Source organism: Wasmannia auropunctata, unplaced genomic scaffold (assembly GCF_000956235.1).
Source record: "Wasmannia auropunctata unplaced genomic scaffold, wasmannia.A_1.0 LD335737.1, whole genome shotgun sequence".
NCBI classification, from domain to species: Eukaryota; Metazoa; Arthropoda; class Insecta; order Hymenoptera; family Formicidae; genus Wasmannia; species Wasmannia auropunctata.
In genome coordinates this window covers 1315825-1340299 of record NW_012027153.1, presented here as the reverse complement: position 1 = coordinate 1340299, position 24475 = coordinate 1315825, and the positions used below count along the sequence as shown (strand labels likewise).

At 37.8% G+C, this 24475-nt stretch overlaps 1 protein-coding gene across 13 annotated transcripts in view; it reads right to left on the bottom strand.

Annotated features, from left to right (window-relative positions):
* The window catches only part of LOC105456209 (CUGBP Elav-like family member 1), a 431768-nt gene that overhangs the window by 289760 nt on the left and 117533 nt on the right, over positions 1-24475 (bottom strand). For 4 of the 13 annotated variants that reach the window (XM_011700080.1, XM_011700081.1, XM_011700082.1 and 1 more), the window contains exons 3-4: positions 13005-13265; positions 9068-9316 (exon numbers count right to left, since the gene is read on the bottom strand). In XM_011700080.1, the coding sequence (XP_011698382.1) occupies positions 9068-9316; positions 13005-13093 (338 nt within the window). In that variant the 5' untranslated portion in view covers positions 13094-13265. Of the gene's footprint in view, positions 1-9067; positions 9726-10389; positions 10583-12606; positions 13266-24475 lie in introns of those variants that run through there. The other 9 variants (XM_011700088.1, XM_011700090.1, XM_011700086.1 and 6 more) reach the window with 8 other exon arrangements.

Below are 24475 nucleotides of genomic sequence, written 5' to 3'. Positions count from 1 at the left end.
CTCATATTAGGTATAATATTCCGACAAGCCGCGATCAGGATAGTGAAATTTGTGAAAGAGGATGTGCTGACGAATTCTGAATATCATTGACTTTTTTAAACTTCGCAATTAGTCCTGAGAGCGCACACGATTCTCTCGAATTTGAAAAAAAAATCTCTGTTCTCTCTCTCTCTCTCTCTCTCTCTCTCTCTCTCTCTCTCTCTCTCTCTCTCTCTCTTCTAATTTAACAAATTATCTAAGCCGTACCTTATAGAATTTTACATTACAGAATTTTTTTTAACCATCACGCATCAATATAATTTTCATCGCTACAGTTTCCCTCAGAAAGACGCATCGATACAGCGGCTTTTTCCAAAGCAATAGTTCGCACCTGTGCATCACGATCGAACCACGCTGTAATTTATGCGTAGCTAATTGTGTCTCTCGCACAGTGGAGCTTCCGTTTCCCTCACGGCAACACGGGGAGAGAGAGATACCCATTGATACTTTATACCCGGCGATATAGAACGCCCGCGGCAGTCGGGTGAACGCCGCTCGATTATAACAACCCTTTTACAAAGAGGTTCCTTGTTCGTTTGCAAAGGACTGCCGTTGTAAACAACAACGTCGAGCTGGGAAACACGAGACGACGACAAACGCGACGAGAAGTAGGTCGCTAGGACGAACAACTTTTCCTTTCAACCCCCGCAGGCCTGCCTGCCTGCCTGCCTGCCTGCAGTGCCTGCCTGCTTGCCTCATCCTCGCCAACGCGATTTTACTATTCGAGCGATTCCTAGCACGAACGCGGCGTTGATAATGAATCGAGGCAATGCGAAACGCGACGGCATCGACGGCTGTTACAACAACCGAATTCTATCGCGCTGCGAATTTGCACATTGTCGTTCCGTGAGTTTGCCAATGCATTTACGCTTATCGCGTAAATAGAACGCTCAAATGTGCGGTAAACAGTTGCGTTCTCCTTCAACAATTATAAATATTACATGGGAAGCTTGTGCCAATGTTTTTGCATAAATTTTAAGTTCAAATTTAAATTGAATATTAACGATGCATTATTATGGAATGTTTAAAAAGGTCAGTATGCTTTCGTTTTACACAAAACCTACGTTTTCCCCAATGTTTTTCTAGAATTAATTCTAAAATTGATTTGTTTGTTGATAAATTTACAATAACTTTTGTAGTAATTCAAATTATTGTAAATGCTTACAGCAATTCTTTCTTATTAAAATATGTATAGTACCGAAAAAAATAAATAATACTAAAAATATGTTGAAAATGGACGCTTTACCTGTTTTAATAATTATATAATGGAACATAAATTCTATATTTCGAAAAATTTTACATTTTTATTTCTACGAAACTGAAGATTCTGTTGTCCTATCCCCCTTCACGATTACTCCGCACTTAGCCTTAATCTATCATTGACATACAAATATTTGCAAAATTATTAAGCGTTGTGCAATATAATTGCATCACTTGATTTGAGTTATATATGCGTCATCGTCATATATAACTCAATGACATGAACAGGTGACAGTTTTAATTAAAATTTAATTAGCACTGTATAACAACGTTTGCATAACGGGACATGTAATTTTGTTTCTATAATTAATAAAAGTGCTCGTTTCCCTTTAACGCGAGCGCATTGACAAGCAACATGCGTTCGATGCATAAAAAAAGCAACGAACGCATATGAATATGTTGAGCGGAAAGTTCGCGGCTACGTTTCTGGATAAACTTTTCACGATGGAGTCGCGCTACGATCGATATCGCTTCTGTTCTGCATAACGCTTAACTTTGTTAATTCTGGTTTCTACCGTAATAGATACGTTCTATTTTATATGTGAGCTAACATAGTTCCGCGGATTTAATATCGTTGTTATAAACATGTCACAACATGTTGCAAGTTGTGATTAAAATTATTTAGTATCACATATATAAGCTAACGGTAAATAACAAAAATATATTGCAACAAAAGATAATGTAAGTCTTATTTAATTTCTACTAATAAATCTTTTCGCCACATTTCTGAATTATTTTCATTGTTCTTCCAAAAGACTTTGCCGATCTTATTAAAAATTTTCAAAATGTCCCCTGCTAGGTTTATATTTACGCAAAAACCATTCAAAAAAATATTATTTTATTAATAAAGAAAGAACTCTGAAAAGAAGATTAACAATTGAATGTGTTATTTGCGCGACGAATAAAAAAGAAAAGCAGGATTAGTTTATGATTCAATTTTACGCCGTAACAACGGCGCGGCGAGGAGGATGACGACGGGTTAGCACAATGGAAATATGTTATGAGTCATATTAACGCGCGCATAACCTGGATGGATGCTTATCCAGCAGTGGTTACGCTTATACTTCGCGGTCGGTTTATAGATCCGACAAATTATATCGCTGCAAAATCGCGACTAACCAACCACCTTGCGCGCACCTATTTCCATGCCCTCGCTCTCGCACCCCCGTTCTTTCGCGATGTTCTGTACCACGGCGCGGCGCGGCGCGGCGGCAGCCGTGGGGAGGCTAAAAAGATTACCGTCGACAGATTACCGGATGTTAAAAGCGCTCCCGCGGACGAACCGCCCCGCCGGAAGCTCGCGGATTAGCGAACAAAGTAACGACTCCGTTATCCGCTTAAGTAGATTCGTTGATAAAATTTTGCCTTCCACCGTGATGAATTTGATCGGTTCACCGCACCGAAGGCGAGATGCGATGGAGGGATTGAATTATGATGAACGAATATCCGGTAAGTGTACTGATGTGGCACGAGCATCTGGGGTGAGAGGATAACAGCTTGTCACTGAAAGCATGAATAGTGACACGAGGCTCTTTACACAAGATTCAACCTTTACTCTGGAAAGTGTCCTTCTAAAGTATTAAAACATGTACGCCTCATATATCGCGGTTTCAAAATTATTTTATATAAATTAAGTTAAAGAATTGTCAAAACTTTATCAGAAATATATTTCAATTTGCAAAAAATGTAATTCAAACAATTTACTAATTCAAAGTTTAATTGTGATTTAAACAAACATCGGGTCTATACAATAATAAATTATAGTGGGCACTTACAACTGACGATAGAGAATTACTCGTACAATTTCAAAGCCTTTTAATGAAACATTCCGAATAAATTTCCCACATTCTAAATATCAATGATCCTTTGTCACAGGATTCATTTCAATCATGTTCATGTAAACAGAGTATTACAACATATTTAGAATTCACTCCGACAGAATTCTGTTAGATTGAAATAACTGCGAATATTTTTTTTTTTAGCTCAACAATAATCGCGCGCGTTCTTACGTTTTACGCTTTCGGACGTGCCGTTTCGATCGTTGCATGGTGGAGACGAGAAAGAAGGGAGGAAAAAAAACTGCAAGACAATGCCGTCAGCTCGAAAAGAGAAGGAATAGCTGGAGCGTGTCGGATATTATTGTCGTCGGCGTAAGTGGTATGGGAAAGTTGAGGGTAGGGTCCGGAAGGAGGGGGAGGAAGGGGGACCAGGCGCACGCGGAGAAGAGTCGTCGGTCGCACATGCACGCCGCCGAGCCGCGGCGGCAACGATACAATTTGGAGCTTTGCACCGGAGGCATGTGACAATATCACGGCTACGTGTTACGTGCCTCACGGGCGACGCCATGCTCGGGAACTGCTTACGCTTACGAGAAGAACGCAACCACCGACACAAGCGGGAGACGCCAGCGTCTGCACACGTGCCAAGGTAAAGGGGGGTGGATAGGTGGGTGGATTGGGTGGTTTGGCCGGGTGCGCGTACAGGGAGGCTAAGGAAAAGAGGAAGGCGGCGTAGTTCTGAAGTGGCGGATAGGCGCGTGCTCGGCAGGATTTTCTGTATTTGGATTTGTCGGATTTGTCAGATTTTTCTCAGACGATGCCTCCCACCGTCCTTTCCTTCTCCAGACTGCTACCAGCACTCAAGATCGCCCACCTTCTTCTCCCCCTCCCCCCTCCCCCGACTCCTTATGTCTCTCATTCGTACGTTCGCCAGAAGTGCATGCCGAGCACTTTTGAAAAGATTTAGCGGAATTTTGTGTTGACAAGTTCCTTCCGAAATAAATAAATCGAAGGATGAAAATGTCAAATCTGGAGCTCTCGCGATGTCTATAAAAATATCTCAATTCATATTTTAACAAATCCCACGAAGAGACATACATTTATTATAAACATTTGTAACAAATATCATTATCTGACAAAAAAATTTATATTCTATCATTAATATTATTTGTAAAAAAAGACAGATTGACATTTTTCATCGAAAGATTGACATTTATTGTTAGCATAATTATATATTATATTTTTACTCTTTTTATTCTCTTTCCGTCCGTCCGTCATATATTTATATAAAAATTAATTAATCAGTCTGTATATTGATTGTACTTTTTTATCACTTTTCAAAAAAAAAGAAAAATATCGATTTTATTTTATCAAGTCAGAAGATGAAAGAGCTCCCACTTTCGGACGTGTATTATCTGTTTCATCTTTCTTTCGCTATCCGATGAACGATCACGTTCGTCGCTAAAACGTTTGTCAGTGCGAGAGATGTTGAAGTACCGAAGCCTAACAATGGGCACCGCAGACTCTCAATGTCTGATGTCTTGATTTCCGTTAGTGGCTTTGGTAAATCTTTCCAATTCTTCCGACAGGATTGCACTGTCGTAGCTTCACGCGGATTTTAAGCGTTTCCCATTTCTGCTTTCGACAGAGAGCGACAACGACAATGTCTGTCGCGTACGCGCGATCGATTTTGCCGCGGATAAAAGTGCGGAAAAGAGGACTCGGACTTTGCGTTCGACGCTTCATCGATACGGATTTAATTTTCGTGAAAGCGGACGCGACTGGCGAGTACGCGAGCGATCCGAATAGCCCATGGAACCTGCTACGAAGGCAGAATACGAGAATCTACGGCCGGGATACGTGACCGGATACGACAACTCGAAGATAGAAAAATGATCTATCGGCAAAGTTTGTTGGAGGAGGTGCCGATAGGAAGATGGATGGCGCGGTAATGCTGTTTGCAGAGAGTTCCAATTCCTGTTGGATAATATAATTTCCAATCTCGCAATGTTATTCTTGCGCCGCAAGTATTGCAGCCCTACAGATTAATGGCATGCGAAGAGACGTGTGCTGATGACGCGACAGCGTTAAGACATGATCGATGATGTCACTGACGAAAGTCGAGAGAGTAATGTGTTTTTTGTAAGAGACATTATACATGTATATTGCAAATTAAAAACAATTTATGGAAGTAGCGATAATTAATAACCAAATTAATTCTTTTGCAACTGTCAAAACAAATCAAATAACATTTGATTTCAGAACGCTTGCAATATATATACATATAAAATATAATAATTTCTACGCGTATAAGTGTATATTATAATAATAATATACACGTAGTGTCTCATTATCTACACGTGTTGTTAGCTTTTTAAATCTACATATTAATGATTTCGAACAAACAGATTTTTAAATGAAAACACCATATTGCGCAAAAATATAACATAAAATAATACGAACATTCTGGAAACAAAGCACGAGAAGAAAGAAGTTCTCTTTCAAGTCTGATATGGCGGCGATATAAGATTTGATAAGAACTGTTATCAGCGCTTGTCTAGATACGGCGCGATAATGCGTCGAATGCGCGCAAACGTCGAGCACTATTCGCGTTACTCGAAGGCGACAAATATTTACGTAATTCACAGTGAGTAAACTGCGCGTGGTACCCTAATCGTTCTCCGAGGCAAGCAGATAGAAATCGTACCTGTCGACAAGTAGAAATTAATTTCTATGTGTTTCCAGCGTGGCGAAGCATTCGAATCTAGATAAAGGGATCCCTCCCGTACCGACCTTTAGGGTCCACAGCGACCCTTTTGTTAAACGAATACCTCCCTAGAGCCGCACATATCACTTAAACCCTACAATTGTCAAGGAACCTAGTATACCGTTGGTGTGTGCTCTTGTAAACTTGTGTAACAATTTAACTTACATTCGTTCCTCGCTCGATTTAGAAGGGACATATAACGCGCATTATATTACATTTTACGTAAAATTATTGTCGTATTGCACGAATAATGGCTTATTAAAGTAAATGATGCAACCGAACTGCTCATTGTGGTGATACACATCGCAGATAACGCCATAAATATGTGTCATATAGCAATATCTCGGCACAGATTTGCATGGCGTAAAATTAAAATAAACATCACATGTCGCGTGCACATCGATATATCATTTATTTTATGTTACTCGCCATTATACGTGACAATATGTTACGCTTTCTATTTAGCGATACCATTTTACGTGATTTATCGGCAGTGCATTAAATAATTACATAAAAAAAAAATTTATCTCTGACGAAATACCGTTACGCTCCGCCTATTCAACAATTCGCTTTTATTATCTTATTTTGATGGCGTACGATATAAAAATTAAATTTCATAGAAATTAATAAAATGTGCGCGCATATTATTTATTTAATGAAAAAATGGATAAAGTATCTATTGGCATTGAATAATATTTTAATATAAGCTGTAATTTTTTTTTTTGTACGTCATACAGAAACTGGCTACGTTACGCGAATTATTTACGAGCGTTTCACCCCTAAAATGTGCCGCATCTGATAAATGGACGTCCCCCAACCTTTTTTTGAGAACCCTTTCCGATCGATAATTTATTATTCACTGAATACTATAGAAAACTAGTTAATTGAAAATAAATTTTTCTCAATTTATGCAATCCGATTTTTTTTTAATTTCACAAGTCGTTCGAGTGTATTCGTTCATTATATTGAAATTTCGAGCGAGCCTCGGCACATCTAAAGGAGAAAGAGAGAGAGAGAGATTCCGCTCTTCGATTCGCGCTCGTTTTACATAAGACGGGTACATATTTTAGCGACATCCACTCGGCAGGGGGTAGATGAAAAAGACTTAGGAGCGACGATGAGAGAGGTGAAGAATGGCGCAATGTCGCACCGAAGGTCGAGGGAGAGGATTTAGCCCTCTCACATCGAGGAATGCCGGCGAGTTATTTTAGGCCTTCCCAACCCCTTTCCCATTCTATACAGAGACGCGTCGCGTTTACGCGACGTAACGAAATAATGAAGAAGGGCGCCCTTCGTCGCCGCGAACAACACCCTCTTGACTTTCTTGACGATGAAAAAAAAATCTTTTCTCTACAAACATTCCCTTATCCTCCTCTCTCTTTCATTCTCGTTTCTTTACATTACTTCTCTCTCTCTCTCTCTCTCTCTCTCTCTCTCTCTCTCTCTCTCCGTCTCTTTTATGACTCCTGAAAGAATACCAGAGCGCACGCTAAAGGGAATACTTTACGATGATGAAGAACATCGTGACATTTTCTACGCATAAATACTTTTTTCCATTAAAAGGGAGCATAGAGCAGAAACGTGAGCCCTTGTTCTAGGAACCTCTTCGTCCTCGTAAACAGCCTTTTTTAAAGCCGTGCTTAGGAAAAAGTTACGGGTTATCTATGATGACATAAGCGGGTCACATTTTCGAGAGCGCTCTCCGGCTGAAAGCCGATAAGATGCAATTAGTAGAATTTGAACCTCTATACGTTGTTTATTTTAACGAAATCTTGTCTTTCTTGATCAAGATGTTCCGAAGGATTCTTAACTCGACAGGAAGGAAGAAAGGAAGGAAGGAAGGGCGCGCGTGCTTCAAAGAGCGTAATGTTTCTTATATATTGTGCCTCTAATATTATATGCGCTTCCTCTTCGCTTCCGCTTAACTTTCCGTTACGAAGGAAGTCTTGTATCCGATATTTTTATGGCACGTTTTTTCCATGCCAAGAAGTATCTCATTCTCAGCTTTCGCGAGCAATGAAATTATGGTAAAAAAAAAAAGGAAGCGAACCACGAACGGCACAGGATAAGAGTTAAATTACATTTTCCAGTCGTCCGTCACGAATTAAAACAGAGAAAAAAATATAAATCTAAAGTTAACGAATAACAATTACTCAAAACGCCGCAGATATTTTCTTAGCAAATATATGAAAAGAATTTTTTCAATTGTTACAGAGAAACAGCATTAGTTCAATCTTTTGCGGATAAAAGTGTTATAACAAGCTATAAAATAACTTGAGAGATTTCCTTAGAATTATACAGCTTCTATAAATTATCATAATCGTGATTTTAAGGCGTTAGAATGTTTTCAACTATTAGAGTGAGTTTTGACCAAAATTTAGCTTATTAACCGTAGTTATATTATAATCAAGTTTATAATAGCGTAGCCTTAAATTTATCAATACTATAGCAGTTTCTCATTAATATATTAAGTAACAAATGTTGAATACAATAGCAGCGCCGGTGCGACGCTACGCTACGCTGTGTTATGTCATTGGGTACAAAGCAAGAAACTCCAGTTATACGCCCGGTTAACGTTAATGTTGTTGCAACCGCCTCTTGAATATGTTAATTAACTCTGAAATGCGGCGTAACACGGAGTGTTCTGTATGATATATGTAAGCCGAGTAGTGTAAACAAAACATTTTAACAGATTGCCGATGGGCCATGAGATTTGCCGATCTGGCATAATGCAGAAATTTCCGTAGCCTGTTATCAGTGTGAAATGAGTAATCGCAACATGGACGACCTACTTTCACATTAGTCAGTAATTATTCAGTAGCGTACAAATGAACGTCATTGAGTTTTGTTTACTGCAATTGACAATTTGCCTCTCAGTAGCAAATAATCTAACGTTATTATTACTTGATATTCCAGTGCTTTCTGTACAACGATGATTTGCGCAATATCAGTATACTATTCAACTGTCAAAAGTATTTGTAGAAAATGCCAAAAATAAAAAAAGATTTCAAAAACTACCAATATATAGGTGTCGTGTACATTATTACTTGTGCAAAAAATTAATAATAAGACGAATAAAATGTGCTATTGATTTTTCGAACAATAAGTTATCCTTTTTACTAATCTAAAAATACGATATTTAACTTAAAATAAACAATACACAGAAATGTTTTTTGTAACTTTTTTTTAAACTTTTCAATAAAAACAACAAAAAAAAACTCACGTATTTTCCTTTTGGTCGCCGTTGGCCGAATGCGATGGGGACGGCTGGGTCTGCTGTTTGGAGTAGGGATGGTGGTGCACCACGTTGTTGTTATTGTTGTTATTATGCATGTGCACCTTGTTGGCGTTGCTGTCGGTGGGTGAGCCCGGCGAGATTTTACCCGCCAGAGCGGTCAGCGACTGTAGCATTTTCATGGGAGTCCGTTTGGCAACCGGCTCTCGGTGCCTCCTTCGCTCGGTCTCGTTTATCCTTGAGGAAGACAGGATTATTGTACGCTTGCGGTTTGAAGGCGTCAACCCTCAAACTCTACTGTGCGTGCACGAACAAGCTACTTCTAGGGTCTCGGGCGAACTGCGAACTGCGAAACACAGGACACACTTTCGATTCACGAACCACGTTTCGCGCTCGTAGACGGCTCGAAATCTTAGCACGAGGCGCACACACTCATCACGTGGATTTAAGCACACCGACAATAACACGAAAGCACGCGGCCGAAAAGACTGGTCCCGCTGAGGTCTTGTTCGATTCTCGTACGAGCGGCGACTGATAGCGATCGATCCGACCTTTCGTTTCGTATACTCTAGAACCCAGATGGATATTGGAGCGTCTTTTGAGATCCGTTGCGACACGATCCAGCTGCGGGTGCGAATACGAAACCCTGTGGACAAGTATCGGTGACTGATAAGAATTTTATCTACATTCACGGATAATTGTGTGTGATTGTCGAAGCATGCGTCATTAAATTTAATCAACGATTTTTACTCCACGTTTGCTTTAAATTTAAAATTCGTGCCGACTGACGCAAAGAATGCAGACTGATTATTGTAATAATAATTAAAAATATAATATTATATTAAATCATGACCATCTCTGTATTTATTTTTGTTTTCACTTAATGTTTAAATTCTTTGCGTTTAATTATATTATTTTTAATACTTTCAAGAAAGTTTATCGTATTCGGAAATCAAATTAAAATTAATTCTTTATATATAACATAATTTATTGATGGAGATTATATAAAAAAATAAAAATCCAACATCTATATTACTATATTAGCTTCAAATTTTAATTTAACAAAATTTAATAAATTGTATGCGCAAAAAAAGTTTTATAAATATATTTAAATATTCAAGAATAAAAATATATCCAAGTATAAAAGAAAAGCAAAAACACACTTCTCATAATTAACGGTTAATTAGAAATTTCATCTTTTGTAACTAGACTAGTAGATGGTTATACAGATATTAGAAAATGATATAACATTATTAAAATTATGCAACATAAAGACATTATTTATCAATGAGTACAACATGCTCAGCTACTTTTCATATAAGATCTTGGCGTCTTGCAGTCTATCAACTGCAAACTGCATGTTTGGCACTGTGATCCGTCCATATGCGGGGCGTAAAATGTGGTGAAGACGAAGGAAACGCACGAAGACGGACGCCGAAGAACACGGGACGACACCGTGGAGAAAAACTGGCTAAGCGGGCGCGTACGTTGTAAACTGCTTTACAACGAGTCAATTAAAAGTTTAAGTTTAATTAGAAACTCGAGTCATGTGCGGTGCGCGGGCGAGGATGGGGGGGACAAAGGGAGAAGAGGGGGGGGTATCGTTGCCCGGTTCACCGCCTGGTTTTCTTCCTTCTCCTTCCTATCTCTCACTTTCTCGCCTCCCTGTAGTCGCCTCCCGCCTTTTCCATCTGCGTAACTCCCCAAGTCCCGAATTACCGGCTCACGAACTCCCTTTTGTTTCGCGCGCGTCTCGCAGCGGGTCAAGTCTTGGAAGCCCGACGCCCGGAAGAACGAAGAACGTGGGAGATACGTGCGCGATAGGAAGAAACTGATGGAGCTTCCAGCGGAACGATACGACGGGAGAATCCGTCGCCTGAGAATTCGAATTAGTTTCCGACTTGGCGCGAAGGAGCATTTGCCGATTTCCCGTTGCAACACAACAACAGAACTCTATGGACGGAACCGTCTTCGACTTTAACAAAACCAAAACGGAAGAATTATGAAGCAGAAAGGATGGGATTTAAAATCTTCAAATGGAGCGCGTACATTTTGCACAAACTATATATCGTACAGCTAATAAATTTGATTTGATACTCCATTTATAAATAATATTTCCAATTTTGCTATAATTGAAAAAAGTCTCAAATTTAATTAAAAAATGGAAAACACTATATTGTATTTATATATAAATGGAAACATATACATAAAATTAAGCAAAATATATATGTATATATAGTTTACTCTAAAATGTATCGGATTGCACCTTATTATTAGAAATGATTATTGTGATTTTCCATAATTTTATTTAAAATAGATAATCCAATTTTTTTCAATCGAGTTTCAATCGAATTTTTTATTTAATTCAATTCTATTCACTGTTTTCATGCTAAAGTTTAATTAAGCAAAATCAAGCACAATTATAAAATGACAATTAGTGTATATACGCGTAATATAAATTTACAATTTTTCTCAACGTATTAATCTTTTTACGTTTTAAATTCAGCATTACGGGCAATTCGGTAAGAGCATTCACACGGCATTAATTATTAATTGTATGAGATCAAGAAAGGATTTACCGGCGGTTACACAGAGTAAGGCGGACTTAAAAAGATTCGAATTTGACGTAATTCGAAGTAAAGGTTCGTCGGTTTTACTAGATCTGTTCTTGTAAAACCAAGAGAGAATTGAATAGGTACTTGCGAACCTGCCACTACGCAACGCGGAAGGAAGAAAAGTCGAGCCGACGCGACGGGTGTAAGAACTCACGGTGAAGAGATTTCAGCTTCTTGCGGATTACATTTGAAGGTCCGCCGAGGGCAAAAAGATGAGGGCGCAGGAACGCGCTAGTTCCAAGGGAGAAGGAGGCGAGGACGAAAGTGAAGTAGCGAATTCGCGAGGCGAGGACCGAAAGGGATATAATTACCGGAACTACCGGCGGTTGTCGAATGTCAAAGAGATCGCACATAATTTAACACGTGAGGCGGAAGCTGTACAAAGCGCATGATGCGGTGGGGCGGGAAAGATAGAGGAAAATAGAGGCGAGACGGAGTACGCCGTTTTTCGCGGCGTACGCCGAGAGCGACAGCGAAAAAGTGAAAAGGAGAAAAAAAGGGAATGTGGAAAGAGAGTGGAGGACAGAGAGAGAGAGAGAGAGAGACCGTATCTTGATATGCTACACTTAAGCCTTTTGTCCTGTACACATTTTTTCCTCTCTCCCTCTCTCTCTCTCTCTCTCTCTCTCTTCAGTTCTCTACTCAACTTTCCCCTCATCTTCCTCCTCCCCCTCCTCACCTCTCCTCGCCCGCGCTCACCCACACCCTCGATATACGTCGACGCTCTTTGTCGCCGCCCACTTAACGCGCTAAAGCGTCAAATTAAAAACTCGAGGCACCCTAGAAACAACGGCTATTAATCGCCCTCGCGGCAGTGATTGCCCGTTATCGTTCTTGCTCGTCGCGCCGTCGTGATTTTATAGCGCGTTTCCCCCGGTCTTTCTCACACTGACAAAACCAACTTCTCCGTACCTTTTCGGACTCACGCGGACACCACTTGGACACCTGGCCTAGCTGGAGGCGACACTTTCAAGACACCTCCTCGGAGCTGCAGAACGATGCGCGAATCGCGAGAATTATAACACTGTGACCTGAGCGGCGCGACGATCTCGTCGACGGTACCTGAGTACTACTACGACTGACGACTCGACGAGCGCAGTTGCCGACCATCGTATCTCCGGATAAGCCTTATCGGTAACCAAAGACCCCACCCTTCGTCTGTGGGACGCATCCCTCGCGTGCCTCTTTTTTACACACTCGCGTACTTCTCTGCCACGTCGGCAACGAACTTCTTCTCACAATTCTCTCGCTTACGCGCGTTCGCGTTTCTTTTTTCTTTTCTATTATACAGAGCACCCGAATCCACCTACGTCAGACTACTATTACACGTCGCTCGAGTCACCAGCTTATCCCGGATCGTCGACGAGACGGGTCTTTGGAGTAGCATGCAATCGTTCATGCGCGATCCAGACGCGTCATGACGACGCTCGGGCGACGTTTTGAATAGGCGAATCGCGTTAAGGAGCACGTTTCTCACGGAGTCCCACAATGATCATTTCTCTCCCGCACTTATGATCCATGAAGAATGTGGAGCCGCGTCGATTTTACGACGTCGCCATGTCGATCGTCATCTGCAAAGAATGTTCACCAGTTAAGAATATTACTCTCCTGTTTTAACCAAACGTCGTTGAAGTCGTCTGTTCGTATAACTCGTCAGTATCTCCAATTAAATCGGGATTATTAAAAGTAAAAAGTATATTTTTATTATTATAAAATTTTTGTGCGGACAAATTTCATTTCCTAAATATACAAAGAAATATAAAAAAAAAAGATAAAGGGCCGATAAAAGTTCGGCGAACAGAGAATAAATCAAGTCGGACGAGTGAGAAATCGACCTATTGCAATTCCACGTAGGTATACGCTTCCACCTACAATACCTATAGAATTGTAGGATACGAAAAGTGTTAATTGCCGAAGCGAGAGACCGGATGAGTGGCCCTAAAATGTGCCTAACAGCGCAGCAGGCTAAGTGCGAAAGAATGTTCGTCAATATTTTCTCACTACCAGACCGAGGCGACGAGGCAGACACCGACCGGCGTTCTTGGAGATTAGATAAGACGTGGAACGCGCTCCGTGCTGCAGTGACTTGCACAACGACGCGACGGCGTGGCATGGCGACTGCCTTGTGAAGACGCTGCCGTCGAGCAAAGCAGCGCGGATGCATTCGTGGGTGCAACGGCACAAGAAATATTTGACGTTTATTGTGTAAGTAAGTGCCCGACAATATGCGCGTCAAACCGCTAAAAGCAACGGAAATATTCAGTGGACGTGCGGCCTTACACAGCCGTTTGCCATAAATTATGGCATTATTGCCTTGACGATCGACCGAGTGACGCTCGTTGCGTGTCTTTCAAATTAGACTTCCGTAATCCGGACGGTCTTAGTGTAAAACTTTAAAACGTTGTCCGAGGTTATCGCGCAATACACGCGTCATATGGTATATAACATTTGATTGATAAGCGTAGCGATTAATACCGTTGCGGCTTCACTCGACTATAGGTATCGTGTAATATACAAGCATCATACATAATATACAAGCATCCGATAAAATCGCAAACATTTTTTTACATCCTAAAGCAATTAGAATTATGAATGTAAAAAACGTAACGTGATAATTGATTCTTTTATAAGAATTTCTTGAAAGTTAAAAGTAAAATAAGTAATATAGTTAAAATAACTACATAATGTCAATAATACATTTGTAAAATTTTGAAGAACTGTATTCACATATAGAAGAATACTTAAATTTCCTTATAAATATACAGCTTCAGGCAATACTATTGAAAAATAAGATATCTATTCAAGTGTAAGCGATAGTTTCTTTAATACATATCATATCAATTCCAAATAATAAGATATATGAAACCTTTATTATCTACAATCAGATATATTATATCTAAAAACACACACTACTTTCTCTCTCTCTCTCTCTCACACACACACACACACACACACACACACACACACACACACACACACACACACACACACACACACACACACACACACACACACACATATGTAGATATAAAATTAGTACTACACGATTTTTCCTCTTGACCCTCTTTATTTAATGATCGATAGCTTTCGAGAAAAACATAAATTCCAAGATTATTTCAGGTCGGAATTTGCAGGGCGAATATTTTTGCATATTTTATAACTTTATTACGTCATTTGACAGATATGTAAATAATAACAGATCGATGAGTAATATCAACAACCAAAGGTCTACAAAATATTGAAACGCGTTACAACAGAGCATTATTCAATATAGCAATTAAAAATTCGTTTCGACTGATATTGCGCTCGTTCGCATACATGATGTATTTCATTTCGAAATTATGTTATAAAGAGGAATTGATAATTGTTATAAAGGAATTGTTGTCAAGCCGATAAATGCAGCAAATACGAGTAAATTTATACATTTAACTATACAATATTTTCACTGAGAGGAGCCCTCTGAAAGTTTCCGTAGGAATGGCCGTTATATTCCAGCGTCGCAAGCTTCTGAAACGAGTTTCGGAAGCAAAATTTGTTCGTCGAAAAGTAAAATAAAGCATTGTAATTCAACAACGAGAAGTTTTACGTCATACTTCAGGTGATGGAGCGATTTGCTATTCCTTTGTGTGACTTTTGTGACTAACTGTTTGAAGTAACATGAGAAGAAAGCGGCAATAATTATTTGCAACGACAACATTAATCAAAATAATGAAATTTGGGGAAGGAATGTAATATGAAGGCACTTAAGAACCTGACTTGAATGTATGTGTAAATAAAAAAGAAGAAATGTCAATAGAGCACATGACCGTAATGCCGTAATAATATGGTAGGTATGACTGGATGTACAGTTGTAATCATTACGAGTTTATCGATCGAGAATTATTCCACGTAATACAGTGTAGAGACATGTTTGAAGCACGTTAGGCGTAAATAACTGGCAGATATAAGCAGGTCTGTGAGCGAAGTACGCGCCTAGTTCTCGTCCAAAATAACAATGCAGGCGGTAGGATAGTATCGTTATTGCATAGCTAAGCAACCATCACTTGTTTGCCAGGGCGAAACAGTCCCGTTTGCAAACCGACAAAGAGGTATTGTTCTTTCGAGGGATCTCTCCAGCACGCTTGGTTCCTACTATTTACACGGCCTAACTCAACATCATATCCCAAAGTTCGCACGGCTCTCTCCACGAATGACGTGCTTCAGGACAGTCACGCTTCGCGAGAGCGCATCATATAACTCTGTAATATGATTTGTCTAATTTATTTATTTATACATTTATCTTCAAGCTTTTCACGCAACGGTTGTCGAATCGTTTGCAAAATAGTTACAAACAATATGTGCTGCAGGCACATTAACAGTTAAATTTTTGTAACATACAAACTATTTGCATTGAGTGTAATAAAAAATATTAGAAATATTAAATAATAGAAAATATCAAAATGAAAAGAAAATTTTCAGAACATTCCTCACTGAAACGTTGTCGGAATCTTTTAATTTCAAGACTCATTGTTAGTTTAAGGTAAATAAAAAGTTGCACTATTTTTTCTGAATTTTTTAATGGTTATACAAAACCTATTTGCAAAAGAATAATCAGAATTCGTAACGGTTATTAACACTAAAATATATAACCACCGACATTAGCATAGAAAATAGCATTAGAAAATAGCATATATAATTTGCAGAAATTGACACACGATTTTTATAACATCAGCTTATCATACAAATGATCGAAAAACTCGAACGTATATATACCAACATATTACGAAGATGTTTCCTTCATTATTTGAGCACGGATATCATCGTGATTCTCTCAGCACCGATTTCAACGGAACGGAGTGCGGAAACAATGAAAGTACAAGAACTCGTGAGTCTGGCGCCATTCACGGGAACTTTCCGCAGAGTGCCCTAAAGTCCAGCGAGTCCAGATAAGTTATCGTCCCAGTTGGATCTCGACAACAAATCTCTCGAGGGTAACAGCGTTTTATCCAACGCGAGAACGGGACTGACCCGCGAGGAGCTTCTCGAAAGTCGACGAACGAGAAATTTTCTGAAAGTCGTTTGCGAAAAGTACGACGGTTCAATAAGCATTCGACGACTCGACAGGATCAATGAAATCGCCGATTTTAACGGAATTCTTATAAGAGAGATGCAATTTTCATTTATATAATATTACGGGAAGAGTACAGGAAGAAAAATCTATTCATGATTCATAATTTTCGATATAATACATATCGCATATCGTTTTTGCGTTGTGTATTTAAGATTATTAATGCATAAAATATATTAATTAAAAAATAAAATAATAAATATATATTACATAATATTATCCGTATATAGCAAAATTTAATCTTAGATATATGAGAAAAATTATTCATATAGAATCTTTTAAAATCGTATAGTGTAATATGAAATTTTCCTACAGAACAGGCTCTGTAATAGAGTCAGTATAGCCGCATAGTCATACAGTAGCCTCTGAAAAGTGCGATATTTGTTAGAACGACGATAAAATTACAATTATATGACATTACGTTCATGTGGAATATTACGCGCGTTATATTATTTCGTTTTTGTGCGCCGTAATAGCGCGTTCATTTTTCCTCGCTGGGCAAAATTGCGCTCATCGCGCTCCATTTAGTAAATGCGTCTCTGACCCGATTACAAATATTCCCGCGATCGAATCTTTTCCACCAGCATGCCGTTTAATACATTAAATACAAATACTCGTTATGCAACTCACATTTACGTCTGAGCGCCGCGCCGTGCAGGAATATCGTATATTTGCGATTGTAAAAGTTATAACGGTGAATGTCCGCGAGAATTCCAATGCGCCCCGGAAAAGATACTTCACCCGATAGAAATACGGTCGGTGGTAACGGGGGAGGGATGCAGAGTGTGAAGATGAAAAGTTACAAGAATGTTATTACCGCCATGAATTGCCAAAGGCAGGTTGCGTTTTCCAACCCGTCGGAAATGTTCCCCTGCGGTTCGCAGCTCGCGGCATGCTTATTTTTGCTCTTCAAACTTGTTCCATTTTCTATATCGAAATGCGAAATCTCATCGAGAGACACGAATGTAATACCATTGAAAAATGAATATCTATATATATATATATATATATATATTAATATATTATTTCGACCATTTGTTCCTACTTGTAAACGTTTATTCCTGTTTATTCACAACATATTAGCAAAAAGTAAAAAAATTCTGCTAGTTATTTTAAAACAATTTTGTACATGAAATAAGTATAGAAAGCGCCTTATACAAAATCAAAGCTTTTAATACTTATTAATATTTTTTGCGTGAATTTATATACATTTTTCCAATTCTTCAAACTATGTCAAATTTTTTAGAATTCATTTTTTATTAACTAAATTGATAGTTAAAATTTGTCTGTTATTATGATCAGTTATTTATATGATGGTGATTAAACCACGTTACTCTATTAATATACGATTCTCATATTCCTATAAATTGCAATAACTAATTAAACATATATCTCTATGTCACAATTTATACTTGCTAATTCATGCTCGGTAATTACGCGGGAGCAATAATTTACGATCAAATTTAATTATTATATAATTGTTGTTTAAGATTATACGTACTGCAATTATAAGCCATAAATTACTTTGGCGCAGTATCATTTTCAATTAAGTGTTACTTTGAAGATGTGGATAACGGTGAAATCGCGCATAAGCTGAAGATAGCTAAAGTTTGTCGATATAATGCCAATTATGAATGCAACCATAACAGGAATACCACAGACTGGAGCATTATAGTTCGCCGGATATGTTGCGGATGTTATGTAGCAGGTGTGCCGCGCTATTCGCCAACTCGATGACGATGTGTGCTCGTTATTAGCAAAATTGCGTGAGCTAATTGACTAATTAGAGATTAACGATGGATGCTAGTTCAATCGTTCCGGATGTATTGATGGATTACTGTTTTGGACCCGCGACGAGCGGCCATTATGACGCAGTTTATCGATGTGTCTCGACATTAGAATTTTTTAAATATGTACTGCACAACAATGCAGATAATTAATGCAGCAATATGACACAATGCTATCATGTAAACAATTATATCCTCGTTACCCGGTATTATATCCACAGTATACAAGTATAGTGGTAATTTACGTGTATACTATGTATTCTCTCTGTGTGCTGTTGGAGATTTGAATAAATATTGCAGAATTGCGTTCTTTCATTCCGCAAGAAAATTGTAATTTTATTTCTAGAGATGTTTATCTGTTAATCTTTAATTTTGCTGCAAATATCACTGCTAAAAAATATATATTATCTGTTAATATCGTGTGCAATAGATAACTTTAACATGGACCGACTTCTCTCTTTCGCTGATAAACGAGAAATATTCATACAAGCTACCGAATGACAGCAATGCCCATTACCGATGACACAACTAATTAATTAGTGATTAGCGACGAAAGCTCGGTCGTCCTCTGCTGTATTGATGGATTGCTATTTCCGGCCAGCTTCGATCATACATTATACGCAGCGAGTGCTCCAAATAGTCATATCAGTTGATCGACATCAGCTGAAAGCATTTCCCTTCAGATTCTGTACTCCATATATTACCTTGAGCTCCAAGAAAGAGAAATCATTGTATAAAGTTTGCTTCAAACTCGATCAATTAATTAATATAGGACGGATAATTTTTTAAGTCTTACAACTAATAAATTAATCTGTATTTTTTATATCTTTTTTATATCTTTTTACATCTGCCTATAATCATATTTGGTTATTTAATTGTCAGTTGGTTAAGAGATCTTTTTTTCGATTTAGAAGGCCGAAATATTCAAATAAAGAAAAAGATTCTCTTTAATACAATAAAATCTAGAGTATATATTCTTTTTTTCATTTGCAATTCATAATGTCATCTCACATCTATTATCTCAAAAATTTATCCACAATTTATAATCGAAAATGATTTTAGCAATAAAAAAAATTAATAAAATACTTGTTAATAAAAGCACATATCGCAAAAGTACTGTTTGTTAATCAACTCATTGTAAGACTGAAAGTGTAAAAGAAAAAGAGAGAGAGAGAGAGAGAGAAAATATAACGCTGAATATTGTAGATTAAATTCTATGAAGTGCGAAATACATTAGCGATAATACGCAAAAGTTTCGCGGTATCTCCATCGTAGAATACAGTTATTACAGAAATTTCGCGTTATGACAACTCATGTAGTAAACCTACTTGCACAATCTATATAGCCGACTTGAGTTGATACGAGATCGTGCTAAAAAACGGCAGCTTCGCTATGAAACTTTTACAAAGTAAGGCGAATCCGACGAAAGATGTAGTAGTCTGAAATCAGGGAAAAAGCTGCGACGAAAGAGCGTTTCTCGTGGGATTGATCCCGAATGGGGATAAACATTATTGACGTGGACACAACGTTACGCACAGTCTCCCACTGAGTATTTTCAATCACGAGATTACTCAATTGCAGCCTGGTTTTCCCCGCTCTCAGCTACGTTGCTTCTTTCTTCGGGAGCTCCGTTTTCCTTTTATTTGCTAAAGCGGAAAGACCGAAGCCAGATTAAAAAGCGCGACTACGACCCTCGAGAATGATTATCTCCAGTACCGACAATACAGACAAGGTAACAGGACAAGAGGGATGGATGGCTTAAATGCATCTTCCGGCTCAATCTGATTGAGTACGGCCAGAGTGAAGACGACGTAAATGTAATGGTCTCTGATTAAAAATTATTTTGCAACAATTCTTCAATTTATGTTTTATATTCTTAAAAAGTGCTTCAAAATAGAATAAAGATATTAAAAGAAAGAAAACATGGAAATTAATTTAATGACAAATTTCATACTAATTAGTAACTTTCTTATAATGTAACTTTTTAAATATGAATAACAAAGAATTTAATTTTAAGACAAATTATCCATCTTCTTAATGTTATAATTTTTTTTATATATCGCTTTGAAAAATTTTCGATTTACTTATACTAAATAACGTATAATACATTACAAATATTAATATGCCACTCAAAAGCGAATCGATCCTTTTGAAACATCTAGCATAATTGGTAATATTCAGTTTTAATTTCGGGCTTGTCGGAAATATCACTCATTTAATTAGATTGCCGTAAATCTTGTCGCTTAATAAAAGAAGAATTCTTCAGTTAATTAGCAGCTCGCCGTACCTCCATATCCCTCATCGAAATTTTAATCTCCGGTGGGACAAAAATGAACGTGGGATACTCCGCTCAACTAGAACTTCTCCGCGGAGCCAGAAGAAATGGCATTAATGCGCCGGAACAATTGTAAAAAGTAGATTAAAGCGGACAGTCACGACCGCAAATAATTCCAGCTGCGTCCGTCGCCGGATATCATAATAGTCCTGTTATTTAAATGGACGTCATCAGCGGGCACGTGACGTATCATTAAACTAGGACATTAAACTGCAAGCGTTAATCTTCTCCCCCGCGCGTACGTTTAAAACTTTTGTCCCGTGGGGTCCGGTGGCGTCCCCCTTCCTCTGATAAACCGCCTCTTCTCTTGCTTCTTTTTATCCTCCTCGACCCTCTCGGACTCACCCCACGGCTTCCCTGAGCCAAGTGCTCGGTGACACGACAAAAGTCACTTAGCTCGGCAATGAGGTAGGCTTTGGCGATTTCCACTGCCATTCTGGTATCTGTTGTCGCGTGGCAAGGGTAAATGAAGGTAAAAACCCTACGGTCGGGAAGAGAACCTTATGGAATATCTGAGAACGGAGTTTATCAACTATCCCCGTTTCTCTGCAGGGCGTAGTAGTCCATATACGAAACCGGTAGAAAGCAGCAAAAATGAAGGGAACGTCGCAGCGTATATATAAAAGTAAGCGTTCTATAGGACCAGCTTTATCATGCGCTTTGCAAAAAATGTACTACTTATTTTTATGAAATGCTTGTCATACTAAATATAATCCGCCACTGCATAATGTTACCTCTGAGTAATAAGCCGCTTTTATTTTCCTATAGTAGTTAAATGTGTACCGCTAGAATATGTACGAGAAAGCCAACGTGCAATATTAAAAAAATTGTGAAAATGTAGATTTTTCGTAATAACGTACAATAATGTTGCGTTTCACATTCTGCTAGACGTAAAATATAACTTTTGAAACACAGTGTTATAAAATATCGCATATGAGTGTTCGCGTTATAAGCTATATATATACCTTTTTAATCATGTAAAATACAACATTTTATTAAACTAATAAGTTACATCAATTTATATTTGTAACAGAAATTTTTTTTCATAATGCATTTGAAACTAAATGAAATTAAAATCATAAAATCGTTAGGAGTTTTTGCAAATAAAAAAATAATTTATAAATTAACAGCGATCTAGATCAAAACATGAAAATACCAAAGAGCTAAATTAAATAATTAAAGCTAATTTTATATACACTATTAAATCGTTAGACTTGCATAGAAGTAAAAATTGACGTTAAGTACGATTATTATACGGGGAAAGGATTCGTTGAAAATAATGAGGGTACATTGTACCACGTAATGAGAATACGATTTGTGTTTGCGCGAAGAGTTTCAAACAGCAAATCTCCGCGATACAATAATGAGCCAAGAAAACTTCCTGTGTCTCCGCTTTTCTAATTTGCCCTTAAGTTCAAGTCATATTGTTGCCGCAATTTTCTTGTAACGACTTTCATTCGAAACACGACTTTGCGGCACGTATTTTAAACTAGTTGAGCACTTTTTAACCACCAAGTTTGGACGAGAGAGCTCTCGTAACTGGCTTTAAAGTGCCGGATTTTTGTGGCGTAATAATGAAAGGAATTTTCATGTCGCTGTATTTCGCTTTGTATGCATTCAACGTTCTGAGAGTTAAATGCGAATGGGAACGCCACACCAGCACAACGTTTTGTATCAATTTTCTCACTTGGCATTACGTATTACTTTTTTTTGTGCGTTGTCTTATATTTTCCGTTTTCTCGAAAAAGAATTGTGTTTTAAAAATTTATGTGTTAAAAAATTTTTGTTACAGTCATAATGGGCTCGGTGTATAAAAAGCGATATATAAAACGATATATAAAAACCCAATCAGCGCTATTTGTGTATAAATTAGCTTTAATCATGAAGATTGTCTGAACAGTACAACTGCTCAAACAAAATTGTATCTGCAATTCAGATCGCACCAGTGATATCTACATTTACTTCTCATTAAAAATCTTTCTTTAGCGAAACTCTCATAGAAAATCCGAACAATTCAGTATATAGATGAAAAAATACTAGCATGTTATATTGTATATACGAAAAAAATAATGAAATATTATTTACTTAAAACAAATATTGCTAACTCATGAAGTTTGAAAATGCAATGAAACGTTGTTTGCAACAATGCTTCATTGCATCCTTTTATTAAAAAAGTTGACACCAGATACGTTTAGAAATTTACTAAAACAAAATTATATATAGAATGTTTGTAACAACAAAATACATATCTACTTTTCTTCTCTGTACATGCGCAGACTCAAGAAAAATAACATCCTCTGTTTTTTTTCCCCCGCGGCTTCATAAATCGCATCGATACCGGAGTGAGCTTAAACCAATCACTTAAAAATATCGATAGCTTGCCTAACTGCTTCTAGCTTAGAGAAAATTAAGTGCATTCAATGGCACATAACGAAAGGTATTTCAAGCCGGAGTTTCTGCTTTAATCTCACGTTACGAGCAACTAAAGTTCCTCGGAACGAGAATCGATACGGCGACAAAGTACGCAAATAAAGAAGCGCCCCGAGAAATAAGGTAAATTGAGAAAGTGAATTGAGCAACCGGTGATTTTCATCAACCGAGCTAGCTTGATTTGGCGCGTGCAACAGGTCCTGCTATTTACTTTGAAGAGTAAAGACTAAATCAAATTTTAGTGAGCGCCAACAAGAGTGCCTCCCTGTTTATATATCTTATTTCATTTACGCATTTATGTGTGCATATGCACCTCATAATTGAGTTCTGGTTTATGATACGTGAGATTAGTGAAAATGATATTTTGCATCTTTACCGAAAATATAGCGAACGCATAATATTACCAGGAAATATCACGCTATCATGTAGCGATTAAAATTAGTTGCGAACAAATTGGAGTAAATTAGATTAAATTAGATCGCGTTAAATGACAGGAATTTTATGCAAAACTTCCAGCAAATACGAAGTCGTTTCAAAACGCACACTAAAGTCACAGTATAATATTATTACATTATTCCATATATTAATATGTAAACTAAGTTTCGCCAGCGTATGTGCGATATTTCGCAATACTACAATATACACAGTTACTACAAATAACACAAATATGATAGTTATACACACGCGTACAATTATAGTATAATATAATGTATAATCCACATGATTATACATAATATATATATAAAGTTATACTTTTCTTTTTTTCTCGTAATGTTTAGTTTATCAAAAGACTTTTCAGGATTTGAAATAAAAAGGGCATTATCTTGGTATTCCCATTTACTATTGTCAATAATTAATAACAAAAGATAAATGCGTGTGAATACGACAAGTTAATGTACATATAATTGACTGTGCGATTCAATAAAAGAGACTGTAAATTAATTTACTGCAGCAGCTAATATCATTGTAACATATGCATCAATCGTACATTTTGAAATTGCATCTAGGTGAAATATGATATTTTGAACTAGTCATCAATTTTGTTTTTATCACTGGAAATCTTTGCGGAACAAAGAATGGTCAGACGATACGTCAACGTAACTGTCAACAAACGACATATAA